Raw genomic sequence first — 16,187 nt, 5'->3', positions numbered from 1 at the left:
TCACTCAATAAACATTTGAGTGTCTGTGTGCAAGCACACGAAGTAACTTTCAACAAACACCCTTTTTTATCCAATAAATACCCTTATTTTGGTGAGGATTCCAACACAGCTGCAACTTTTACTGCAGCATTTTACTGCAGCACATAGCAGGTAAGAATTATGGCCAAGTCTGTCACTTACATAATGGAGCTTGAACTTGCACTCATCTTCAATTTCATCTGCACTGTCTTCATCAGAAACATCCCCTTCCTCTGCATCATCTCCAAGGTGATAAGGCAGCTTCTTACCCTGAAATGAAACAAAACACTTAATATAAAAATGAAAATAAATTCACAATAGCCAAAAGATGGAAGCAATTCAAGTGAGTCAGTAAACAAAATGTGATATATGCATACAATGGCATATTATTCAGCCAAAAAAAGGAAGAAAATTAGGACACTTGCTATAGCATGGATAAACCTTGAGGACATTAGGCTAAGTAAAATATCCATGACAAAAAGCAAACTATATGATCCCACTTACATGAGGCACCCAGAAAAGTCAGATTCATAAAGATAGGAAATAGAATAGTGGTTACCAGGGCTGTGGGGAGGGGAAGATGGGGAGTTAAGGGGTGTGGTATTTCAGTTTTGCAGGAGGAAAAGAGTTCTGAGGATTAGTTACATGGCAGTGTGAATGTACTTAACACTACTGAAATGTACATTTGAAAGGGTGGAGATGGCAGGTAAATAGTAATATTGCATTTTACTACAATTTAAAATTTTTTTTAATATGAAAAATAAAAATGTGTAATCCCTTGTCCAATCATTACTTCATAGTGACTAGCAAGCAGACAGTTTGAGTTATGGGCAAAACAAGGAAGAAGAGACTTTCAAGAAAAGGTAGGTTAATTACTTTCAACTAAATATAAATTAATTAGAGATGTTATATTTACAAATAAAAATCAGGCTTATTTCTGAGAATATATGGCTCATTATAACAAGCATAACCCCATTCCACATCCTTAAGAGAAGCATTATATATATAATATATATATATATATATATATATATATATATATATATATATATATATTTGGTTGGAAAGTGTGTATGTGTTTTAGTTATTATTATAATAATAAATAACTTACCTATCTCCAAAGTGGTATGTAGCCATTCAAATGATACCTTTTGGATTAAAAATCTCTCTAATGCTAAAGGAACATAGGAAAATCAGTTCCCTTGTTTTTGCTTTAAAAAGGAGCGTGATGGTTTATAGATCTAGGAAATCTCCTTAAAGTCTGAAGAATGACCCTATTAGCAAATAGACCTTGGCTGCCTTGCAATACTTCACTCATAGTCCACATTTCCCACCATTCCTTCCATTGAGTTCCTCAGATTCCCGGCTCTGACTCCTCCTGACACCTATCAGCCCTGGGACATCCTGTGTCAAATGACCAAAGTCCAGTTATGCAGAAAGGATTCAGTCCACATCAATATTTACCTTAAGTTTCACTGTCTAAAATGGAAAGATTTCAATCAAATGGCCTTAGTCTGCATTGAACCTTCTGGCTATTGGCTAAAGATAATTCAAGAAACATGGAAGCATTTACAAGCTGATAAAGGTAACAGTTAGCTTTCTAACCCAGCAGCCATCAGTATTCATCACAAGAGTTTACTTTAGAAAGATTTCAAGAAAATTGACAGTGTTATCTCTGGCATTATTTGGAGCTTGTAATTAAACGCTGCATTACAACACCTTTTTGATGGAGTCAGTCTATAATTTTCATTTAACAACAGAAAAACAGGTTTGACCAATTCCAAAGATGAATACTTTATATCTTTCTCATCAGCTGCCCTCCCTTAAAGTTTTGCTATGACATCACAGTTTCTTTGACTTTTTTGCGCCTCCTATGTGATACCTGGCTTTTCTGTACACACCCCTTTTAGGCAACATATAATACAGTTTGAATATTCATACCCTACTGCTCTTCCTTAGGTTTTTAGTCTCAAAACAATACAACTGTCCGAGATGGTTTTAATCCAAACACAAAATGAACTGGAATTAAGTCAAGTCACAAAGCAATCTGCTATCTCAAGGAACTGTCTTTCTGGCTATTCCTTGCATTAATAATATTCATTGCAGGTATTAAGTTTCCCTTCTCACAAAAATCTGCTTAGGAAATGTCAGTCTAGTCATCAACTGCTCTTTCGCATACACACGAGTCCTGTGGGTGCTGTGTCCGTGCTGTGCTCCGCTGGGATGGGAGCTCTTCTCACTTAACCAGGGCCGAGCAACTGTGAAGACCCGCCCCCGCCCCCCGAACCCCGCCGACAGTTATTGAAGCTTGAAAGTGGAGAGAAGAACCTGAAAGAAATGCTTTCAGATATGGACACAGGAACCTTCTTCGCCCTGTACCCCACACAGTTCTCCAGTATGAACCAATACAGGACTAACATATTAAGCCTTTGGCTTACAGTAGTGATGTTCTCACTTCATAAAAATAAATTCCAGAATCCGTGATCACTCAATAGCTAGCTTTTTCTTAAGGTATGACTATAAATAATTTGGAGCAAGGTGCATACACAAATCAAGACAAACCTTCATGTATGAACTGTAATTATTATTCTCCTGAGAAACCAGTTTGTAGGGAGGGAGGGAGGGCTGAGTTGGTCATTCATGCCTTTAAATGCGTTCCTTTGGGGAGTTACCTTCACTAGGATTTTGCCTTTCAGGCTTTGAGGGCTTGGAAGCTGCTTGGTTTCTCCTGGGTCTATAGATGACAGGTCCAGTTTGTCCTGGAATATTCCTTTCAGGTACTGAGCAATCTTCCTTTGCTGCTGGACACTGCAGTGGTTCTCGATCGACAGTATGACCGGGAACCTGCGAGAACAGCAACACATTCTAAAGGCAGAGCACGGCAACTCAGGGATTCCAGCAATCATTCCGTGTTCATTATGTTCCCGCAATCCTAGTAACTTGTGAAAATGTGACGATTAAAGTGCTTCAAATGAGAGATGCATTTTAAAAAAAAAAAAAAAAAAAAAAAAAACCTCCTCTGAGTACATTTTGCTAGACATAATGGATGAAATACCAATCCTTATGGGATTGCTTAGTTTGATATTTTGTATCATGGAAAAAAATAACCATATACATCTCTCTCTCTCTCTCTCTCTCTCTCTCTCTCTATATATATATATATATATATATATATATAGATATATAGATATATAGATATATAGATATATAGATATATAGATATATAGATATATGTAGATATAGCTATATAGAGATTGATTTAAATGAAGAAAGGAGAAAATTTTAAGAGAGATAAGAAACCTAAAGAAATAAAACTCATATAATGTAATTTTGTCTTATTTAAAAGTCCAGAAACATCTCAGAGACCCCTGAATATCATAAAATGCAGATATCTACATTTAATATATCATATATATTATAAATAAAACATACAAATAAAATACATAATCAGCCCCCAGCTTGAATACTACTCTTGAAGATAAAATAATGGAATTTATCAGATCCCATGCCAGGCATTTCAGTCATTTGTAGATAATTATATACTAGTCTTTGCTTTCAGAATAAAAGAAAAAGAAAGAAAGCTCAAGCATCCCATCTCCACCAGTACTCCGGTTTCTGTACGGAGAACTTGAGACCAGAGTGAAGTGATCAGCAAAGGCAGCCTGAGAGGTGGCACCCAAGCCAGCAAGGGAGCAGAACTGATTGTGTGATATTCCTCCTCTTCTGACTTTGTGTTGTTTTTTTTCCCCTCATATCGAGAAATTATTTCAAATTCAGATTTATTTTTTTTTCAGTTTTCTATCACTATCTTCCAAAGTAATAGGTAATATATAGGGTGTCACAAAAAATGTATATACACACTTTGAATAATTTAAAGGCAGTGTTTATTAAAATACATTTCATTTTCAAAACTGAGCTATCAGCTGTTAAAGTATGTATACATTTTCTGAGACACTGTGTTTTTTCCAGAGTTACAAATCAATATTTAAACTGTCTAATGTATCTATGTAGAGAAAGTGTTTTTTTTAATTTCTGGGCTTGTATAACAAGCATAAGCACCACCATATATGTTGGGACCTCCTAAAATTATATTCTATCCTCATTAGTAAAACATGAGGAAAGAATATAATTTAAGAGCTGAATCTCTGTGGCTGAAGCTGGATTGGTTATCTGACTATAATCTCTTTGCTCTGGTGTCCTCACATGGATTTTACATAGAGCAGTAGAAAACGAGATAAAAAAAACAATCTAGCAACCCTTAGTGGTCTATGCAATCACATCATGGAATTCTAACAATGAGTGTTTAAATGACCGACCTATTGATAAAAAGCCTATTAGTGTCTAAAGATGCTTAATATAAAGCAGTGTTTATCAAAAGGGGAGGAGGGCAACTGTGCGGCACCCCCCTCCTCGGCAAAGGGGCATCTATCAACCTCTGAAGACAAGTTTGGTGGTCACAATATGAGGGGTGCTACTCGCATTGACTGGGTAGAAGTCAAGGATGCTGCTAACCATCTCCCATGCAACAGACAATCCCACAACAGCAGTTATCTAGCCCCAAACGTCAACAGTGCAAAGGTTGATAAACCCTGGTTTAAACATGCAACTAAAATGCAAGAAGGAAAAGAAGAATGAACTTTTAAAGTGTGCTAAATAGGCTTGTGAGTTGTTTTAATTTGAAGTGCTCTTCTTAAGAATTCCAGAACTTGAAGCAAGCACTGTCAGGTCACCAGACACTCCCTTGAGGTACACAGGCAGCAGGTCTTCTCAACAGGCTACTTCACATATTGGGAATGGAGTAGTAAAGTCCCTTCTTCAACTCGGCTAAGACTAGCAGTAATAGTACATCAGAAATCAGTACTTGAGGTTATTCCAGGAAGAACACACTGTAAACTAAACCTGCTATGCAGTAAGTGCCTCTTATTAGAACAGCATTTTGAGCTCATGGTTAATTAATGACAAGACCAAATATTAAAAATTTTAAAGGCTACTAACTTTCATAAGATTAATTTTATGCAATTCTAATTTGAATTTGCTTCTTTAAATTCAAAAATCGTTTCTTGTGTGTCTGGTATATTGCAGGTACCTGCTAGGCAATAAAGAATGAATAAGACGAACAAAAAGATAGATACAGAGGCAGTAAAGCATCAAACAGACTGTCAAATTACAGCGGGAAGGTTAGGGAGAGGTAGGGGAAATAAGAGATCGACTGAAGGACTTATATGCATGCATATAAGAGTAACCAACGGATGCAAAACATTGGGGGGTCAGGGCATGTATGGGAGTGGGGGGGCAATGGTAAGATATGTACACATATAACACCTTAATAAAAAAATTAAAAAAAAGAATGAATAAGACATAGCCTCATATTTTCAATGAGTTCCTGATCTTAAAGACTTAAAAAAGAAAGCAAGTAACCAACAATTATAAGAAAGTGCTATATGACATAATAAAAATATGCTCAGGCACTAAGAAGAGAAAAGGGGAGCATTTAACTCAGCTGGAGGTATCAGTAAGCAGTAAGTTTGCCAGAGGGACACTGCTTAAACAGTATTGTAGGATGAGTAAGAATTAGGCAGGTGGAATAATGGGGAAAGGTGTTGCAGATGGAGAGAATAGCATATGCAAGGGTAGGGAGTTGTGAAAGATCTGGGATCACTGGGGAATCCTAAAGACAGTCAGTGAAGGCAGAATCCTAAGTCTCGTGGAAGAAGACACTGGAAGAGAAGGAAGGAGCCAGGCTTTGAAAGGCATGGAAGACACAGCTGTGTACTAGAGGAAGCTTTTGTGTGGGACTTTAAGACAAGAAAGACAACTTGCTTGTATTTTCAGAGAGAGAAATATTGTACCAGTGTGGAGATGAACAAAAGGGGAAGTGAAAATAAAGAGAAAGCAATAGAGTCAAAGGATAATTTAGGAAGCAGAATTGAAAAGAATTGGCTGAATTGAGAATGACTCCCAGTTTCTGGCTAAAGCCACTGATAGTGCTACCCCTAAAAAAAAAAAAAGTACGGAGCCAGAGTAGGTTTGGTAGAATGAGATGGTAAGTTAAGTTTAGGGGATAAGCTGCCTGATGTTAGAAGTGTTATCTTTTCTTCAGTGTTGTGGCTCCCTGCACCTACTATAATATGCCTTTCTTAGAGTAGGCACCATTAAATATCTAAATAAATTCTTGAATAAATAATAGCATATACTGATTTTGAGGTACCTATAGGATGGATATGCAGATGAATTTTTACTAAGAATTTTTCTATACAGTTCTGAAACTTTGGGGGAAAGTTCTGGATGTATGATTAGGCAAGTAACCAAAAAAGTGGGTCAAGGACAACAACTTGGGAAATAATGACTATTAAAGAAATGAGGAAATGAAATAGAAGACCACATAAGCCAAAAAAGGACAGTGAGAAATAATGACAACAATGGAGGAGAGAATGTTATACTAGAAACCGAAAAAAGCAAGTATTAGGGAGAAAATAGTCAACAGTATCATATATCAAGGAGGGGTCTACTAACATAAGCTAGTATAGACACTGCATATTTGGATATCCAGCAAGTCTGGAACCTAGGTATTATTTTACTGAAATTTAATACAATATCAATAAACTACTATGTATAGTAACCGATGTTTCCAGACTTTATAGACACTCTGTACACCCTGGTTTAGAAATTTTGAGATCACTCTTTGCAAGATCACACTTTGAAGAGGCAATGTCTAGAGACAGGATGGGGAACAGAATAAATGAAGCATGAGAAAGCATGTACATAGAGTCCATATTATTTGTTTTATGTTTTGTTGGGTCGGAAGGAGAGAACCACGGTAGCAAAAAAGAGATGACTAGCCCTAGCCGATTTGGCTCGGTGGATAGAGCGTCGGCCTGCGGACTGAAGGGTCCAAGGTTCGATTCCAGCCAAGGGCACATGCCTGGATTGCGAATTGGGGGCCTGCAAGAGGCAGCCAATCAATGCTTCTCTCTCATCATTGATGTTTCTATCTCTTTCTCCCTCTCCCTTCCTCTCTGAAATCAATAAAGAAATATATTAAAAAATTTTTTTAAAGAAGAGATGACTACTCCAAGGATGAGTGTGTGCTTTTGTAGTCACGTTACATCGGGTGATGCTCCATGTGCCGCCTTAGCTTCCCTCCCAGGTGTTGCTACACTTACTCATTCTTCACAAACGCGTGCTTGTTGATGGTCTCCACAACATCTCTGAAGGGGATTTTTGAAGTGAGAGTATAACCGTGGTGAACGACTGGCTCTCCATCTGGGCCATCCCAACAGTCAACTGCCAAAAACAGAACTTCACATCAACAATCAAAAGTTTCTGGCATTTACTAATATTGCTGGAAACATCAGACAAATATTATCTTATTTTTTGAGATTATACATATACCATGTTATGATCATGAGAAGGATGTCAAACAGAGAAACAGGTGTTTATTAGAATAAGGAATTAAAGATAATTTGTTTGTGAGTGCTTATAAGTTAACAAAGATGTCATATTCACAATCAGCTTAGCATGTACTATGAACTCTCATTAGAAATTGATCTGAATCATCCCGGCCAGTGTTTCTCAGTGGTTTGAGCAGTGTCTCATTCTCCAAAAGGTCTCTGGTTGATTCCTGGTCAGAGCACATGACAGGGTTGCAGGCTTGATCCCCAGTAGGTGGTATGCAGGAGGCAGCTGATTGATGCTTCTCTCTCATATCAATGTTTTCCTCTCTAACTCTCCCTTCCTCTCTTTCTAAAATCAATAAAAACATTTTTGAAAAAGAAAATGAAATTGATCTGAATCTAATCAAGTGTTCCAAGGATAGTGCTATTTCTTAACAGGTTGTTTCTTTAATTTCACTTCTTCAGTTTACTAAGGTCTTTTAAAAAGTCACAGTGACCATCTCAATAACAAGGTTTTTCATTATTGTTTATTTAAAATCATTACGTTTCCATTAGATTTATTTCCATTTTATTAATTCTACAGTAGTTAGAAAATAACATCAACTTCTTAAGTTTAAATCCCCAGGTCCTGCCAAGATTTATGTGAATATGGGCAAATGATTGAATCATTTAAAGTCTTACTTTTCCCATCTATAAAAGGAAAATAGCAATAGCACTTGATCATAAGTCTCAGTGGTGATTCAGTACATATAAAGTTACTTAGAATATGGCACATAGTAACTGATATGGTTATTGATAAACTGATATTGTTATATGTATAGACAACCTCATTGGCTCCAAGCTGGAGAGACACTGGCTTTCTCACCATATTCCCAGACTTAGAGTTTGCCTTCTCTTGTTTTATCAGACTCATTTCTCAAAAACACTGCTCCTTTTGCTCAAAAGCCTACCAGGTACATAATATGGCATCCAACACATATTATATACCCAGTAGATATATGCTAAATGTATTAATAAATATCCTACAGCAGCCCCTGCCTGCTTAACCCCAAGGTCCCTAAATCTGGTGCTAGAGATGGCTAGCTATTCACTCAGCCTGATTTCTCTTTCACCCTAGCACACAGCTGGACTAACTAACCAGCCTTCCTTTGCAGTGGGATGTGGTCATCAAAATGTGGGCAGAAATGATGTGTACCACATCTAGGTCTGGTCTACAAAACCTTGCCCTACACCAAGCATGTCAAACTTGCGGCCCATGTGGCATGTGGCCCACAACGAATATTTGTGCAGCCAATATAACAGTATGTAAGAAACGTTTTAATAAAAATTTCGTAACTTAATTTTTACAATATCCTATTGTACATAATTATTAATAACAAAGTACAATGTTTGCTAATGACTGATTGCTATAATCGTGTTGCATTCATTTCCCTTACGCGCCTGACGCGCAGGCACATCATTTCTCTCCACTAATACTAGCAGCGAATATTTTAGCAGCCAATTGCCATGTCATTAGTCTTGTACTGACTTGTTTGGTGTGTGCAACAAGAAATATTTTGCTTTTGGAGAACAAGAAAAATAGCTTTATTTGCGTTACACTTATTAATTTGTTCAGTTATTCAGTGTCTGGTAAGTTAATGTTCAAAAAATATTAATTTTTATTAAATTGTTCTATTATTTTATGTTAATGATTACTCATTTATTTCAGCCCTTTCAGCATGTCTCTTATCGAAATAAACCTAGGTTTCTATGAAAATTGAAGCTTTTGTTTTTTTGCAGCCCACGTAAACTTAAACCTTGTTTATTTGGCCCATGTGAGCCTTTGAGTTTGACTTGCTTGCCCTACACAATCATTCCTGCTCTCTCTTCTCCTGTGACTTAGAAGCCATTGTTGACGGTGGCACAGCCACAGGATAGAAAGAGCCTGGCCACTAAGATTCACCCATAAGCAAGAAATGAACTTCAGTTGTTTTAAGGAAACAGATTTTAGGTTTGATAGTTAAAGGAACTAGTATTGTCTTAATTAGTACCCTAGCTCCTATCTGACAAGTCAACCTTATTTCTCCTATATCCAAACTCACAGACTTGTTCTTCCAGGTAGGCAAGTTTCCTCACATACAATCCTGCCTCATGCCTTCCCTTCTTTCATTGAAGGTCACTAAATTGCCTCCTTTCACTTTCACTGTTCATTTAAACCCAATCCAGGCTAAGCAGGATTCTCTGTAGAACCTTGACAGTTCTCATGACATTGGCCTCCCTTATGGCAGGGGGTCACAAGCTCAAATGCCTACAAGAGCCTAGAAGGTAACACAAATGAGACTAGAAGGCCAACAGCAAACGTATGTCTAATGTGACAACTACTTCTCACTCTGGTTACCAGATCTGAGAAAAATCCAAAACCTAGGTGCTATTGCTGTGAATTTTTCCATTTTTTAGCTATTGACAATTAATCTATTTTTAAAAATACAATGGGGACCAAACATAATTCTGCAGGCTGGATTTGGCTTAATGGCATGCCAATTGAAACTGCCTTTTAATGAAGGCCACACAGTTCAGGACCATAGCTATTCTCTATTTTAGTAACACATTTCCTATATGTGTTTTTTGTATATTACCTCAAAATAGTATCTCCATTTCCTTCTAAAACATGTTCACCATAACCATAATGTGATTTGATGGATTATGTTATATGTCATCTTGGCTGGGCCCCGTTTTTGTCAAACACCAGTCTAGATGTTGCTATAAAGATATTTTTAGATGTAATTAACTTTTACATCAATAAGTTTTGGGTAAAGCAGATAATTCTTTATAATGAGAGAGGTGGGTCTCAGCCAATCAATTGGAGACCTTAAAAGCAAATACTGATGTTTCCTAAAGAAATGATACACACACACACACACACACACACACACACACAGAGAGAGAGAGAGAGAGAGAGAGAGAGAGAGAGAGAGAGAGAGATCTCCTATTGGTTCTGTTACCTAATACAGTTACCTATATTAATCAATTAAGCATTAGTTGTTAAAATATTTTTAGGAGGAAACATTTAGAGAAAATAAAAGAAAAAAAGAACATTCAACGTTAATAGCATAGGAATACTGGAAACAAAGTTTAAGAATAAATATGCTATTGAGAAGACCAAAGGTTTTAGGACACTACTATGCAGGTGATAATGTATCAAAAGCATCTTCTCAGAAGAGAAGTTCCATCCATCTTTTGACATACACTTGGCATTCTTTCATTGCTCTTTGGATATAGGTGTTGAAAGAATAAACAGGTGTTTCAAAAATACAGAATTTTAACAAATTTATACTCTGATTTATAGTCCCATCTTGGATGAGAAAGGGCATAACAGGGTTCCTCACAAATGAACTAATCTTTTCCCCAAAAAATGCAACGTAGACAAGGCAATGCCACCCCTAACCCGATTATCATGGACACATACAAACGGCTCTTAAAACTACACTGATCATAAAAGAAGGTGCTCTTTGCTGATAGTTTCACACAGGCAGAATATCCATTGCCAATGATGGTTCTCCTAATGTTCAGATTTTAGGTCTGATTTCTTGACTGTCTGTTATCCTATCTAATAAAAGAGTAATATGCAAATTGACCATCACTCCAACACACAAGATGGCTGCCCCCATGTGGTCAAAGATGGATGCCCCCAGGTGGACACAAGATGGCCACTGCAAGATGGCCAGCAGGGAGGGCAGTTCGGAGGGATCAGGCCTGCAAGGGAGGGCAGTTGTGGGTGATCAGGCCAGCAGGGAGGGCAGTTGGGAGGGACCAGGCCTGCAAGGGAGGGCATTTGGGGGCAATCAAGCCTGAAGGCGAGGGCAGTTAGGGGTGACCAGGCCGGCAGAAGAGGGAAGTTGGGGGCGACTGGGCCTGCAGGGGAGAGCAATTGGGGAGGACCCAGGCCTGCAGGGGAGAGCAGTTGGTGGGGACCAGGCCTGCAGGGGAGGGTAGTTGGGGGTGACCAGGCCTGCAGGGGAGGGCAGTTAGGGGTGACCAGGCCTGCAGGGGAGGGCAGTTAGGAGTGACCAGGCCTGCAAGGGAGGGCAGTTAGGGGCAATCAGGCTGGCAGGGGAGCAGTTAGGCATCAATCAGGCTGGCAGAGAAGTGGTTAGGGGGTGATCAGGCTGGCAGGCAGAAGTGGTTAGGGGCAATCAGGAAGTCAGGCAGGTGAGCAGTTGGGAGCCAGCAGTCCTGGATTGTGAGAGGGATGTCCGACCACCCATTTAGGCTCGATCCTACCTGGTAGGATTGGAGAGGGTGCAGACTGGGCTGAGGGACACCCCCCTGCCCCTGTGAACGAATTTCGTGCACCGGGCCTCTAGTCTATAATAATCTATAATAATAAAAGCGTAATATGCTAATTAGACCAGACATCCTTATGGACGACCTTCCGGACGAAGCCGGGGCTGCGAGGGAAGCCTGGGTCCTGGGTGCCTGCTGGCAGTCGGAGGGAAGCCTGGGTCCCAGGTGCCAGAGAGAAGCTGTGCTGGCAACTGGGGGAAGGAAGGCCTACTCTTGCACAAATTTCATGCATCAGGTCTCTAGTATGAGGATAACACTCCCAATGGTGCTGGCATCCTAACAGGTGGTATCAGTAATCATGTTCAAATGGCAGTGACATTTCCTGTAAAAGGTCATGCTGTCATGAGAATGGTGGCAAGGTCAAAATCTTCTAACCAATCCTCCTAGCCACAAAACAGCCAGGGCCCATTTTTCAACCAGACCATAGAATAGAGGCCTCTGAAAGCACTCTGACAGGGTTGGTCAGTTCTAAAGGCCATGCAGCAGTTAACACATCTCTTCATAATGTCACTTAAAAACGTTCCACCTGATAGAACTCCCAGTGATAACAGGAAAGGTTGTAAACCGATTATACCAGAGATGCAACATCACTCCGTAATGAGAGTGAAAATCTCCTGGGCAGAACATCCATATTTATTAAGCAATTCAGGCTGAAAATCAGGGGAATAAAAGGCCATGTAAAAAAATGTTATCAATTTGATTTTCTGACAAGCCCACTTTACCAAGAAAAACTGACTGATTACTCTTCCCTAAGACACCATATACATCCTGACCAAGGACATTACTACAGCTGAACACTATGATGTTGTGTGCCATCTCCCCCCACCCCCAACCCTGCCCCCTATCTCTATGCATGTCAGATATGTATAACTTGTTGAGCACTGAGAGAACAAAGGGTAGAGTAATGGCTAAGAGCAGAATGCCACCTCAAGACCTTTTGTTGCTCGAAAGCTTTTTCTTTATGTTAATATTTTATGATCACCTTCATTATTTAGTTGCTTAAGTTACTCACTTGTCAATCACTGTTGTCTGGAGGTGTTCTCGGTATCCACAGCAAAAATGTCATGTCTTAAAGCATTATTTCCAGAGTGCTAAATTTGTAGTGAGCTTAATGGTTCTGTATGCAGATAGTTATAATGACTATCCACTTTTAAAATATGTTAATTTACTTTTGTAACTTTACTACTATTTTATATATAACATTACATCTTATACTTTTACAGCAGAAAAATCTCCAAGCCAGAAACTATCCGACAAAGAAAGGCCCATCCAGTGAACAGTCTTACCTTACAGCCTTACTGCTTCATTCATTTCCCTAGGCTACTCCAACACCCCAAGCACCTCCTGTCCATGTTGACTCCCAGTGTATCCCCACCAAAACGCAATTTCCCTTTGATCCATGAGATGTCCATTCCATCAAAACAAACTCCCTTTTATCATCAGGCTCTTTTTGGAATTCTCCCTCAATCTCCTTATCTCAGTTAGTAACTAGCTTACCTAGAAGGATACTACTTCCTTTCTCCACAGATTCTTTTTTGTATAAATCAAAGAACCAGGATGCATTCTCTAGGACTTTATTGCTACATTTAAACAATTATTCTTCTACTAGAGGCCTGGTGCACGAAATTCGTGCAAGGGGCTCAGCCCCAGCTTCATCCGGAAGGTCATCTGGATGGTCATTCTGCTGTTCGGTCTAATTAGCATATTACTCTTTTATTATTATAGATACTTGGTTTAAGTTTTTTATCTCTAACTTTTCATCTTTTAATATTTTAACTTTTAATCTCCCAGTTAGCATCATTTGTGAGTTAAACATCCATGTGGGCAATCTACTCAATCTCTTAGCTTTGACCTCCTCAATGCCAACAATCTCTGGCTTCACTCCATTCATGCTCACCCCTGGCATGCCCTGAATATGGTTGGCATCACCTGTAACTACATCTAAAATCCTACCCGGTGATCATAACTCTCTGTTCTTGTTTTTTGTGTGATGACAACTTTTTCCATATTTCTCTTTCTTTGAGTCTTCTAGTCTCATAACCTCATTTTGTAGCCCTTTATTCACTTCACTTCCTTTCTTTGACCCATGGACTTACTTTCAATTACTTAAAAGAGCTCTTACCAACACCTTGAAGACATTTCATCAGACCTAGTAATCCAGAAGCTTAGATCAATTCTATAATCTGTCCTCACTGCTCCTGTATCTAATCTGCTGGGGAGAGGGTGGGAGGAGTACAAGCATGCTGATTTTTGTATCACAAAAAATAATTTTTTAAAAGACTATTTTTGAAATTAGTTGGGGCTTTCCCAACTGGTCTTGCCAACTCCTTACCCATTACCTGATGACTTCAGCAAGTTTTCTGATCTTGCTAAGCCCCCAAGCCAACCTCCACCCATTTTATACTTAGTAGATGATTCTCTCTCCTAGTTCCTTGAGGAAAGAGAAAAATTCTGACATGAACCCTTTTTAAAAACATCTTGTCCTTTTATTCCATCTGAAAACAAACCTCTATCCACATTTTACCCTCTTTCATATCTCAAAATCTTCCCAGCCCTGTATCATCAAGTCCTCCTCTACTGCAGAAAAATGCTGAGACACTAACCTACAGTTTAGCTACTCCCTTCTTCTGATTAACACACCACCCAAACTATAACATTCCAGCTCTCAAATACCAGATTGGCCACTTAAGTCTTTACCTTATTTTACTTTCTGTTGATTGGGACATCTTTGACCATCCCTCTCTGATATTTTCATCCCTTAGGTCCAAGTGTTAGTTTTCCCCAGTGGATCCCCTTGCTCTTCCTACTTCTAAATGTTGGTTTAAGTCCTCAGGCCTCATTCTCCTGCCCACTCTTCTTAGTGATCCTGTACATTTTTATAATTTTTAACTACCACAAATAAAGCTCAGAATTATGCAATCTTTATCTTGCCTGGATGCTCCCACTGAGTTCAGATATTGTTATCCAACTGACTGATAAAAATGTCCACATAACTGTGACAAAGTCACTATTAACTCAACAATTGGAAAACTGAACCAGTTAATGCTCTTCTCCTTAGATTCCCCATAGTATTGGTGGTGCTATCCATTCATTCTAGTTCACCCATTCATTCCTTACATCCTCTACTTCTCTCACCAGGTCCTGTTAAGTTTATTTTTTTTAATAGCCATATAATAGTCTTTCTCACTTAGTCCAAGGTTTTATAACCCTTCCTTTGAATCTTTGCAATAGCCTTCCCATCATTCTATTTGCTCTAATTTCACATCCCCCCCTCCACAAACACACATCCTAAAAAAAGTTTCCTCCTACACTGTTGCCCAAGCAATCTTTCTAAACTTCAAACCTAATTATATCACTACTAGAGGCCCGGTGCATGAAATTTGTGCATGGGAGAGGGGGTATCCCTCAGCCCAGCCTGCACCCTTTCCAATCTGGGACCCCTAGAGGGATGTTCAACTGCTCGTTTACAGGGATCGGGCCATGGGGGTGTGGCCAGCCTGGGTGAGGGGCTGAGGGCTGTTTTCAGCCTGGCCACACCCCCTTCAGGGTGGGGGTCCACACTGGGGTGTCTGGCCATCCTGGGTGAGGGGCTGATGGCTGTTTGCAGGCTGGCCACAACCTCCAGTGACCCAAGCTCCCAACCCCTCCTTTTTTTCTTTTTTTTCCTTGTTCAGCGCCTCCTTGAGTGGAGGCCAGGGCTGGCTGGAAGCAGGTATCTGGGATTTATTTATCTTCTATAATTGAAACTTTGTAGCCTTGAGCAGAGGCCAGGGCCAGCCAGGGTGGGCAGGAAGCAACCCAAGCCTCCTGCTCGCTCCAGCTCTATGGCCATCGTCATCTTTGTTGAGTTAATTTGCATACTGGCTCCTGATTGGCTGGTGGGTGTAGCAGAGTGATGGTCAATTTGCATGTTTCTCTTTTATTAGTGTAGATAAGTATTAAAACTCCCTATTGGACCCTGGATACCAAAAGCTGAAGTTGAAATTCCTCACTACAGCACTCATAACCCTTTATGACTAACCCAAGTCTACTCAGCCTACATGATTTGTCATACTTTTCTACCACATATGTGATTCAACTGCTGGAATTCTCATACTGTACTATTGCTTTTAACTTCCACCCTTCTACAAGACTACACTCCTTGGAGACAGAAACCATGTCTTACATCTGTGTACTCACCCCCAGGAACCCACTATAAATAGAAAAAATGTTGGCTGATTGATAGACCATGAAGTATCCTGAAAATAGTAATCCTGAACTATTTTCCCCATTATTGAATCAAAAATACCTTTCTAGAAAATTTTTCATTGTTAGTACAATTTTTCAGCAACCAAAGATGTTATTTCCCAACTGCAAATACTGATCTCTCTCCCTCCTGACTGACAGTAGGGAGAAGCCAGAGAAGATTATGAGTTAAGAAAGACTTTACAGTACAATAGCAGGAAAATGATT

At 39.3% G+C, this 16,187-nt stretch overlaps 1 protein-coding gene across 9 annotated transcripts in view; it reads right to left on the bottom strand.

Annotated features, from left to right (window-relative positions):
• Positions 1 to 16,187, bottom strand: part of PLCH1 (phospholipase C eta 1) — a gene marked incomplete at its 5' end in the record, with an annotated part of 168,068 nt that overhangs the window by 38,260 nt on the left and 113,621 nt on the right. For all 9 annotated transcript variants that reach the window (XM_080657948.1, XM_080657952.1, XM_080657955.1 and 6 more), the window contains 3 exons: positions 181 to 288; positions 2,691 to 2,862; positions 7,182 to 7,302. In XM_080657948.1, the coding sequence (XP_080514074.1) occupies positions 181 to 288; positions 2,691 to 2,862; positions 7,182 to 7,302 (401 nt within the window). The remainder of the gene's footprint in view (positions 1 to 180; positions 289 to 2,690; positions 2,863 to 7,181; positions 7,303 to 16,187) is intronic.

Source organism: Plecotus auritus, assembly GCF_963455305.1.
Source record: "Plecotus auritus genome assembly, chromosome: 2".
NCBI lineage: Eukaryota > Metazoa > Chordata > Mammalia > Chiroptera > Vespertilionidae > Plecotus > Plecotus auritus.
Note: the sequence above shows the minus strand (reverse complement) of the source record. Positions and strands in the feature narration are given on the sequence as shown.